The 12042-nt window shown below is 40.1% G+C and overlaps 1 protein-coding gene across 2 annotated transcripts in view; it reads right to left on the bottom strand.

The window, feature by feature from the left end:
- The window catches only part of LOC148330324 (phosphofurin acidic cluster sorting protein 2), a 39822-nt gene extending 29074 nt beyond the window's left edge, over window positions 1-10748 (bottom strand). For both annotated transcript variants that reach the window (XM_088304556.1, XM_088304557.1), the window contains exon 1: window positions 10411-10748. In XM_088304556.1, the coding sequence (XP_088160682.1) occupies window positions 10411-10628 (218 nt within the window). In that variant the 5' untranslated portion in view covers window positions 10629-10748. The remainder of the gene's footprint in view (window positions 1-10410) is intronic.
- Between the last annotated feature and the right edge of the window lie 1294 nt (window positions 10749-12042).

Here is a 12042-nt window from a genome sequence, read left to right as displayed (position 1 = left end):
GCGCACGTCGACTAAGGATGGGAAGAGCAAAAAATAATACAATAGCTAATTGGTTGATTAATTATTTGTTGAAAATTAAGATGGCAGTGACGACGATCACTTGATCACAGCAAAGGCCTTCATTCACGCAGATCTCGGTTACGGCAAAACACCTGCAGGCAGCTTTAAACTTCTCGACACAACAGTGGCATTTAACAGGAGTTCAAACAGTCAGACCAAAAGTCTCATCATCACAAAAAGACAGAAAATCCAGAAACTTTACTGAAGGGGAAGAACAACAACCCTTTGAAAGCAAGTTCAGTGAAGAGCAAGAACAAATAAAGAACAAGAACAACGAGATTTTTGGGAGTTTCAGAGAAACACTTCATTTACAAAAGATAATGAACAAAAAGATGCTACAAAATTACCATAACAACCAAACAGACAAGCCGAGCAACAAACTTAAGTTCACACCCTCTTCAACCCCATGCCTCCCTAAAAGAATTCCACTTTCCTGTGGTCTTGCAGAGGCAAAACTACAGCGCGACCCTCGCCCTCACATTCTTTTGCGCAGCACAAGCCGGCATCTGTTTCACAGACTCAGTTTTATGGAACTCAGCTCGCAAGTGACCAGCGTATCACGGTTTGCGACTGTAACACAGCAACAGTCGCCTTGCCAACATTATCTCACGGCACACTCTTCAGGAAATAGTCATTGATTGATTTATGCTCAAGCTAACTCCGACTGTTAAATAAATGTAACAGTTGGATTATATGTGTGTTTATCGGTCATGCCTGGGGGAGCGAGGCACAACACAATGACATAATTAAACCATAGTGACGATTGTTATTTTACCATCTCGAACGCAAAGAAATTTGGGGGAGATTAACCGGTTGGTTTAGGCCTTTCTTTCTTTTAGTTTTGTCAGAAATAAGAAGTTTCGCATCACAGTTTAGAAGGCAGAATTTAACTTCACGACACCAGTATTCAGATGTCTACGAGATTTTAATTCAGACACCTTTCCATGATCCCAAGAATGCCTCAAACAGATAAAATCACCCCATGTCTGTCGAACACCAGTCTAAAGATAGGTTCATGGTTCTTGAAAACTTTGGTCAAGAATTAGTGATTAATAAAAACGTCTTCTTGGTGGGATCTTATTAATAATAGTAATAAATGGAGCTGGGCACTTGACCATTTTTGCCAGTCAGTTCCCCGCCTTCCGGCCGCTATTTCGGTACCCATCCAGCTCCGTCATTCTGGTCTTAAGTCATAAAAATTGTTGGCCCTTGTTTCGGCAACCCGACCCTTTCCTTAAAAAAAGCATCTGTGAATGACGCCACCGCGATGCTAACGGCAGAAGTTTATTTAAAGATCAATGTTTGTGTAAGAAGAGACGTGAGACAGAGGTGCCTGTATTTCCTTATTCTGACATCACGTAGCTAGCGCTTCCAACAAGCTACTGGCGAATACCATTATAAGGGTGGGGGGGTGGTATACCACAATCCCCATAACAATTATGAGCTGTGTAAATTAGACTTCCCCTCTGTTCTCACTGTCTGTAGTATTGCCCCCCTCTACTAATGGTATGCCCCAGTAGCAGGTGGGAGGAGCGGGTTACGCGATGGCAGAATAAGAAAATACTGGCACACTTGAACGCACGCTGCTTGTCTCACGTCTCTTCATACACACAGTTGGTAGTGGCGGTAAAGACGCGTTCTGAGGCAATTTTTGTCATTTACCCATTTCATGATTAGGTGCATCTCACGCACGAGAGTTGATTCATGGGCCGGACTAAAATCCACCTACGGCTTTGTTAATCGAACTAAAATTTGTCACCGCCCCTCCCCAGCCCAAAAATGAGCGTCCGGCCGGGCTGCCCAGCTCTGTCATCAAAAGAAGGAGAAAAAAAAATTAAAAATGGGGAAGAAATAAGATATTTTTGTGATTACAGGAGAGGAGGATATTGTGTAGTAGGTCAATAGCCTTCCTAAAGCTGTTGTAGAATCAAACTTTGACAGGATTATCAGCATATTTGATGTAATTCTAAATGAAGTTCATAGTTTTTATATTTCCATTGGGCAATTTAAGCCTTTGCTTTCTCTAAAACATCCATTTGAAAAATTCATTACTGACCACTAGAATACCCTTGAACAGATGCTGACCTGTTTTTTTTAATGCTATTTCTTATTCACAGCATAACAATGGGACATAAAAAATAAATTATATGCACCGTGGCTGATTTATTCCCCTGTTCCGTGAGAGAGAGAAATAAAGCACAAAAACAACTCAATCAAAAAAAAAGAGTAACCTTACGCGATCTCATTTCAAGTCACACTTGAAAAAATAAAATAAAATCTAATTAATAAAAAAAAAAAAAAATACCAATGACAAACATTGCTCTGATAGTATTGGTGAACGCCGTCACACTATCACACACAACAAATCAAATGAACAAAACCCTGCAAAGGTTAAGTGGACTTCTTGTCAACTCTTTAACTTGATGTCTGATGGCAATCTTAACACGCCATACTGTGTTCAGTGATCTGAAAAACATTACCAAGAACTCAGTATGCCTTTGTCATCCTTTTCTCTATTTTGCAGGGATAAACAACTCTTTTGTTCAACCGTGAACAGCAAATGACGCAGTCAGCAGCCCCATGTTTGTAGTGACCATGCAAGACGTGAGCAGGCAAAGCATGTTTATAGTCCAAATCACAGTTGAAGTCAGACCACAAACCTGTGACACAAAGCAAAATATTGTGGATTATGGGATTCACTTTAGGTTGAATTAGACATGACTGTGTCAACTTGACCTCGAGAAGGTTAAAATGCATCGAGAGCAACTCCAACCTACAGCGTATGCAAAGTTGCGACGAATAATAGTGTCAAATTGAATTGTATGCCACTTGAAACATAAAGCAACCGGCTGTGTTGTCATAGTAATAGTTCAGCCAAGCGACAGTATTTGTGACACACATCAATGACATATTTAATTGACGTCTCCAAGACACGACGACATTGAGGAACGAACGCCTCATTTTTTTTGTTCTCTTTGACACCTTGATAGGATCTCTGGTGAGGCACTAACTTGTTAAGAGAGGAGCAAATGAAATGAGATTTAGCCTCAGGTAAAAGCGCTAGTCAGTTTTAATAGAAAAACTAAAAATGCTTTGACAGCACCTTAGATGTTCAAAATACTGTAAATCAGATCAACAAATTATTTATGGATGTTAAACCCTCTCATATTATTCGTCTACAGCACCAAATGTCAACCCAAGCAGTTTTATTGATTTCCTGTGTTCAGAAGCAACTTGAAACACAAAAACAGCAGAACAGTAATTTCCAATCTGAAAATTATTATTTAATCCCTACAAATGATGTTTCTTTGTTCACGTATGCCAGGTATAGAGTGAGAGGTTGAAAAATTAAAAGCATGTCCATTAATGTAAAGAAGGTACAATTAACCTATTGATCCACATCTTGCCTGCCATGATTCATTTGAATAAATGTTAGCTTTGTGGACAATTAAACAGGCCGAGAATTTCTACTGCGAGCAAACTGCGACAAAAATCATCATGAGCTCAGTATGCGTACAGTAATTCTTTCGACATTTTTGCTTGGCGGTATGGTGTGAAATTGTTCCTACGAGAAACCCTGACCGTGCGGAAGAATCTTGGGACATAACATAGCGCTGGGGGCTAATTGAGCAATGAAATCTAAACAGAAACAGACAGTTCAGACTCCTTAATCTGGGATTAGACAAGTGGGCGGGCCCCAGATTCTGTGCTGGTTGAGAGTTGACACACTAAATACTGATGTGTCCTTAACCTGATTCCAAGTAACCATTGGCTGTTTTTTTTCTTTCTTTAACCTCTTTTGTGATTTGTGAAAAAATAATTCATTCGCTAATCACCATGTCAATAAAGCACACAGAAATGCTCCGATTCAATCGATTGATCGAATAGACGACCAATTGTAATAATTTTTGGAATGTTTTTAGAGATCTATTCAAAAGACTACTTAATAGATTGTATCAAAAAGATAATATGGACAGCGATAGTTAAAAACAGGAGTGACAAAAAGTATCCATAATAACTTGATAAACCGGCAAATATATGGGATAGGCACATTTTTAAAACCTTAGTTAGTACAACAAAATTAAATACGACTGACTTCAACACTGTATTACCTGGAAGAGTGACAAGAAAGCATGTGCCTAAAACATCTTAACTGCTCTCGGGTCCCTTCTATGATAAATTGAAAAATATCAAAGCACATCTATAACATCGATTCTGTGTGATGAGGTCCCAAATGTTTTTGTAGGAATTGCAGATTGTAGCAATGTTTGTATGATATTTTTCTTAACCTAATCTTGGTCTCTCTTAATGTATTATACATGTTCAAATGTATTTTTTTATCATTTTAAAAGTGCCTTTAAAGACAGTGCACTAAATGCTATTGTAAGATGCCTGAGGTGCATTTCTATATACTTTCTGCGAGAGTGTTCTGGAACGTAACTGATTTACTAGTTAGGTTGAAAAGAGTGAAAGTATATTTCACTGATTTATTAATAATTACTAATATTATTATAATTGTATTATTATTTTAATGATTATTGGTATTAGTTTTTTTTATGCAACTGGCATATAGTGTCAGCCATGAATAACTGCTCTTCAATTGAACGGCAAAACATGCAACCAACCTTTGTAGCCACCTGTTGCCAGTGAAAAAAAGCCCCAAAGAAGCTCTGTGTTCAACCATACACGCCCATATTTCTCACTCATTAAATGTGTGACTACATTGATTCCAGAACATTATTTAAATATGCATAGGGGTACTTCTTATTTATTAGTTATTGTGTGGAACCTGTTAAAAATACTCATCTAATCATGACTCTTCCCCAATAAAAGTCAAACTTAACACCTCGGCCACGAGCACAGCAATTTCCAATGATTTGTAAATCCAATCTTCCGATTCAGCAAAGATCTTGTGTTGCAGATATGAAGACATGAACAGGTGGCATACGATGGTGACGTGAATTATGACGCACCCCGTAACCATCTTGGATAGTGCTCATACACAGAGCTGTCCAGAAGCTCGTTCACCTGTCGGTGGGGTAAAAACACCTGTGGCGAAAGCCAAATTGTTGCAATTGTTATTGTTTTTACTTTCTGGACCTGTATTTGACACCTCTGAATTTATACAGCTGATTCTGGTAGACTACAAAACATCTTTGATGCCACAATACGATTTTATTTTCAGATGGTCTGTCAGGTGCTTTCATTCATTCACAGAGTTTTATCGGAAAGAATAGTCCATGTGTTTTTGCTGGCACAACCAACTCAGGAAATGCCTGAATGGGAGAGGTGGGAAATAAGAAGAGTAAGAACATGGACAAGAATATAATAGTTTAAAGACAGACCAGATTCACCCAGAGCCTGAATTATTGACTGCTGCAACACAAAACTGGATAGAACTCAATTTGCAAAGAACCCATTATCCATCCACCAAAGTTCTCAACTTTATCCCCTTTTGACATCCAGTCAATGGTAGGGGGGGAGAATATGTTGGGGACTTTTCCCTTCATGATGACTTCAAGAGAAGCATTCTCCATGTTTTCAAGCCCTGGGACACATCTACAATGCTTTCAAATAAGCGTGCAATCCACATCTTCAATCCTGTCCCACCCTCGTAGGGTGCTGGTTGTTGGTCAACAATGGCACGCTAAAGGGGGCAGTGGGGCCTGAGCGAAACGAACCGTCCCAGCAATTCTCAAGTTGCCAGGAATGTGAAACGCTCCCCAAGGAAATTCCTCCGTCTCCAGGAAGGCAAAGGAAGGAAACCAAGTGGATTTTAACACATTTCAGGCTGTGGGGAGTGAGTGTGAAAAAAAGGGAGAGTCGGGGTGCTGACTGGTAAAGACCTTGTGAACACCATGACGAAGCAAGAAGTTCACTTGATTTCAACATCACAATTTTCAAAACAAAGAGTTGTTTGCCCCGCTGAGCTAGTAAAATTCAGAATGCCACTGTATTTCCATCCATCGAGGGTCCAACAAGTTAAATTCCTCACCCACCAAAATGGAGTGGTTGCAAAATAGCGTCCACATTATTGTGATACATTTGTGTCTGTAACCGCACTCTAAAAGGCCACTCGAGATGGCTGAAGGGGGTGTTTATGATTTAGGAAGCAGAGGATTACACTGTCAGTGTCTGTACGCACCATTTGATTACGATCTCTTCTTTTCCTGTTATGAAATCAAATGACTGCAGCCACCCCACACTAAAAGGGACAATTGATGACGCTCAGGACGATGCAGGGCGTAAACGGCCAAAATAAGCTTGGGACATTTTATAGGTAGCGCTCTTTAAAAAGCAAGTCAATGTGATTGTTTGCTTGAAGAGGGATGGAGATGTTTGGTATCAAAATGGCTTTTAATCAGATTTAAAATTAAAGAATCGTCCCTATCTATAAGTAGTTATTGAGTAGCACGCTGCATGCATTGGACTCTCTATATTGTTCCTCCATAAATGTGATCTAATTCAATCGGAAACACGACATCAATTAATCATTCCATACTTATTTAGACTAATAATGACGATAACAATTATCAGTTTTAGAACAGGACTGCAGATGTCTGCGTGACACAGTATCAGTACAAAACCAGCATGACCGTGCCTGTCTATTTTGTTTACATCAATAGCCAACCTTTTGATAGATTGGAGTAGGAGGAATTATGTGACAAGTATGCTTATTTATGACGAAGACAAGGTTCTTTCAAGAAGATGACAAAAAGGTTGTCTTGGGACCCAGGACGACGAATGCGCTGGTCGTCACGTATTAAGTCCAAAGAAAATTTAAAGGATTTTGTTGTGGTCTGCGGGCATGCCTTAGAAATAATACACCAAATCATCAAGTTGCATTTAATTGGAAGGGAACATATTCCTTGCCCTAGTTTTCCTTTCTTTACTATGATTATGCCACTCGAGGCAGCCACTCATTGATATTGCGATCGTAAACAATTTCTTTAAAAATATCAACATGAATTTGAAAGTAATGCAACCACTTTATATCCTGTTATTTTAGTTTCTATTTTCAAGATGCATTTCAAAGTTTAAATGTTGGACAAGACGAGTCATTCCACTGCAAAACTCATCGTTGACTCACATTAGAGCCTCATTCCTGTAGAATAAAACCTGTAATTGTTTCAAAGCACGGAGCATACAAAAAAAAAAAAAAAAGTGAACATGCTGGGTAGGCTCACCATGCAACCACACAACCTTGACCACAGAGCTTTTGTGTTGCATTGTTACAAGGTAAAATGGAAAAACTGAGTATCCAGCTTATTAAAAAATAGCCAACAGCAAGAGCAGATGTACAACCTTGTATCAGAACTAATTAAGGTGAAGTCTAAGAATAAAAAAAATAATTTTCCAAGAATAGAACTGTCACACCTAAAGATCAACAAAAACATAAAACAAACACACACACGTACACACGCACACACACAAGTGTTACCAGATGTCCCACGATATAATAAATAACCAAAGAGGTGAGTGCCAAGGAAGAAGAGAAAAAAGATGAACATGAATCAAAATTTAAGAGTGGGATGGTACATGTATTTAGTTTTTGGAGCATTTTTATTTATGATACGTGTTTTGTGCATAAATAGAATATTCCCCCCCCCTCTCTCTCAAAATTATCTTTATTTTGCTTGTCGGCAAAAACTGCATTTTAAAATGTGCTGAATAATAGCTCATTTCAAGTACTATTATTTAAACAACTCTTTCGAACGGTAGACTGCCTCTTATTCCTTGACTATTTGTATACGTATGACAAAAAAAAAACACACTGGTTGTGTATCAGTTGGACAAAGCGTTGGTCGATTAGTCATGCCTGCAGCTCACTCTGCAGACATGACCCTGCTATACTTGTATAGTCATAACAGTTAGGAACTAAAATGGCACTGAAATTTGCATTTCATTGAGTGACCAAACAACCCATCTTTCACCACACAAGACGACTGCAAATCTTTCGGAATAAATGCTCCCACTGACTGCACGTCATTTTCTTGTATTTACCTTCAGCGGCACATTAGGAGTGGATAGAAGCATTCTCAATAGACACCTGTTGCTTCACTGGCGTAGAAACCGTAGCAAGGCATGTGAAAAATTATCCCATAGTGAATGTTGATTACACCCGAACCTCCGTCTTCTGTTTAGCCAAGCTGCCGCCAAACAAGTTGTGGATCAGGGCACCCAGAGCACACGTTCCAACTGCACGTATTCACCGACGCTGTTCCAACATTTAGAAAGATAGCGTCGCGTAACCGACGTTGAATGATCTGCACATAGGAATTCCAAGTTGTCTTCCATTTGTGCGCTTCCCTCGTCAATTCAGTCCAATTGGCGCATCGATCATCACACGTCAATGCGTTTACAGAAAACAGTTCACTCGCAAACATTTGTGTGAATATAGACTGCATCAAACGAAAAACATCACATCCACTATTGGGCCGGAGCATACTTGCACCCTAAAAGACTTTCAAACACAAAAACCCTTCAGTGTTGCTGAATTAAAGCATTTCTGCAGGCAGGGAAGAGTGGGGCCAAGAGATCTCCACAGAGATGTGACTGATTGCCAGTCAGAGAAAACGTATTTGAGAAAAACATTTCGGTTGGTATTGCTAAGGATGGCCCAAACTGATATTATGTTTGGGAGCAAGTACTTTTTCCACATAGGGCCGGGGAGATTTGAATATTTGTTTTTTCTTAATTTATAAAATACTTTTTATGTTTGCATGGGTTGTTTGTTTGCTATTTACATGTTTGATGACCTTAAATGTGATGACATTAAAGTGAGGAAAGTATGCAAAATCGTAAGAATTTGATAAGAGGGCAAATATTTTTGCATGGCACTGTTAAAGTAGTTTCTTCTCCTTCCATGTAAGACAATTAAAACTACTAAACTGTTATTAAATCATCTTCTATAGTTAATAAAGTTGTTATGGCAGTATGAGAAGTTCAGTCTGCAAGAAACTTGCCATTATTTCCAACGGGCAAAACAATTTTGAAATTAGGACAACTTGGAAGTCAAGGGACACTTGATTGTGTTCAATACACCAAATTTGTGCAGAACTTCAGATATGCTAGTAACAACTGCCCAATGGTTTTCTTCTAAATGTTAATCAAGAAATGACGACTTCCTGAACGAATAACAATTCTCAACTGAAATAAAGCCGATATAAGGACTACATAACAAAAGAGAAAACGATGCTCATATATTCTTGATCTCACTTTGGTTTACATCATCTGAGCTAATGTGGATGCTGATTAATGCTCATGTGAAACTCTGCAGTAAATAATTCATGTTGTTCACATGTTGTGACTCCATTCACACTCGCTTGCATACTCATGCAAGCGGCAGGCAAACACGCATGCACGCACATCCAGAGTGGAGGGAGCCCTCCCCTTGCAAGCCCACTTTCCCCCCAGTGAGTAGAACAGATCTAGGTCAAAGCTGATTAATGTACCCTCGGCTCCCGAGAGAGGCTTCTGGTCAGGTGGCAGCAGTGTGCCTGCTCACCGACGATGCATACTAATGCACACACAAGTCTGGTTGAAAATAAATCGTATATTGAGGCTGGGCATCATGACAAGTGTGCGTCACTTAAAGTGCATCCAACATTTCTCGCGCTAGAGGCCGTGTAAACAACGAATGTGCTTTAACGGTAGCGCTTGACGAGTTAAGGCATGCGAGCACGAAACTTCGCAAAAACAAGACACACACGATCGGATTTGTTCACAAGATTCACGGCATAATGACGCTACAAAATGACAACGATGTCCGACTGATTGTACTAACAGCACCCGAATTCTCGAGTATCTGGAATATGCTGCTGTCAATGAATCCAAAGATTGATGTTAAATGGATCTAAAATGTTTGAACGTCTACACAAATGTGCAGCTTTCTGTCAAGATGACGATTTGCTGCAGCGGCCGTTAGAGAAACTAGTTAGTACAACTTTGCTAGCTATTTATTACCACAACTGTCGGAAATCAGCCCAAAAAAACAGGAAAAAAAAACAAGCAAGCAACTGTCATCGTGATTATGACAAACACAAATACCACTGTTTCTCCAAATGTGGCGCAGGGAAGCATGCGCCGTTATTGTGATAATAAACGATTGTTATACACCTCCTGTTAACTCTCAACACCAGTAATATACGCTTGTAGCTTTAGCATTAGCCACCTCGCTAGTTAGCTTCACAGTTAGCCAACCCCAAGAGTAAACCAGAAATGCATGGCAGCTCGTTCACGTTGCTTCACGTTAGTCACCGAGGGCGTTGTTTATCCAACGGCAGCATCATCGCAGACCATGAAACAAAATGTAAAATATCCATGCTCCGCCAAAAATGTCAACGTTACCTCGGGACGCAGTTCGGGGATGATCGGTCTATCTCCCAGGTTGCAAAGAGGTTCATGGGGACAGGCATGCCGCCGGAGCCCGAGCTCGAGCCCAGCACAACAGCCCCGGCCAGGGCTCCGGCAGGGAGTGTCGAGGGCGCCGGTATGCAACCGGCACTGCTGTTCGGGCTCAGGAAAGCGGCCCGGGAGCCTCCTCTCTCAACAGCCGCCGCCATCATCACCTCCACTGCCGAGGGAGCAACACTATCTGAGTGTCGGACGTAAGCGGGAGCCTGTGAAGTGCGCGCTGCCTGGCCAGCTCCTCCAGACTCCCGACTACCCCTGCCTGAGCCCTCCACTGGCCGTGGTGAGACGCACTGGCCGTGGTGAGACGCTAATCGTCGGGGCGGGGCATGCCAGCACAGGCGGGAGGGGGGCAGCACCTCCATGCCCTGGGAATGTGTAAACTATCCACATCAAAACAAACACTTGTTCGTTTTATATGCTAAACCGCCGAGGCCATTTTAAAGACAGAACACTTGCTGATAAACACGTCAAGCAATTGATCGAAAAAAAATACTGTGCACATTGGCCGACAGGGGAAATATAGCAGCCATGTTCCCTACCCCCAAATTGGAAACTTCAACCAAAAAAAAAAACTGATAAGGTTAACGTTGTGCCCTAAAAAAAATGAATATGCATGTTAATGTTGATTAAAAAAATATTTTAATTAATTAATTTGATTAATATTAATTTTCATGTCAACGTATATTTCTAATGTAAATACGTACACGCATGCAAGCGCGCGCGCACACACAACTATTCAAAAGTTTAGCGTCATTTACAATAAAATAGAGTACAATTTTATGTTTATACAAATGTTATTTTTTTTAAATATACATATATTATTTAATATAGGCAATGTACATATCCAGTACTTTGTGTGCAGTTTACGTACCCTACCATTCTTAATTTTTATGTCATTTGGAAATGGCTTTATTTACTTAAGCAACAAAAAAAATAAACACTATAATGAATAAAAATGTAATCAGAATCAGAAATACTGTCTATGTGTTGTTAATGTGATTAAAAAAAACTGTGCTATTCTTTTCAAAGCTAGTACATTTCCAAGCAACCGCCAAACGTGTAATTTCATAGAAACGTGAAATAGTCCAAGTGAGCCCACAGCTTTGAATTGTGGGGTATAAGAAATCTATAAATATACTGTAGATGGCACTGGGTACTCAGGCAACCATCCACATTATGAAAAACATTCATGTTCGGTTAAAATTTTATTCACTGGAAAGCGTTTACATGTACCATATGACTGACTGGTGACTGTCTAGTCCACAGGTGTCAAACTCAAGGCCCGGGGGCCAGATCTGGCCCGCGACCTGATTTTATGTGGCCCGCAAAGGGGAAATCATGCGTGTCAACTTCCTGTTTCTTACACATTTATTTCACTTTTAACAACATTGAGATCTGAGATATTGTTGTTCATTTGTTAGCAATACTCCCTCTTTGAAATAAATTGTTGAACAAACAATTATTTCCTGGCTTCTGATGTCAGAACTCGCTAACCCATCAGTTTGTTTCGGTACGCAGTAACGTCATAACGGCCCTCTGTGGGAAACCATAAGTATGATCTGGTCC

Source organism: Idiotropiscis lumnitzeri, chromosome 9 (assembly GCF_059441095.1).
Source record: "Idiotropiscis lumnitzeri isolate Australia: NSW breed Sydney's pygmy pipehorse chromosome 9, RoL_Ilum_1.0, whole genome shotgun sequence".
NCBI classification, from domain to species: domain Eukaryota; kingdom Metazoa; phylum Chordata; class Actinopteri; order Syngnathiformes; family Syngnathidae; genus Idiotropiscis; species Idiotropiscis lumnitzeri.
This window is presented reverse-complemented; position numbering and strand designations above follow the sequence as displayed.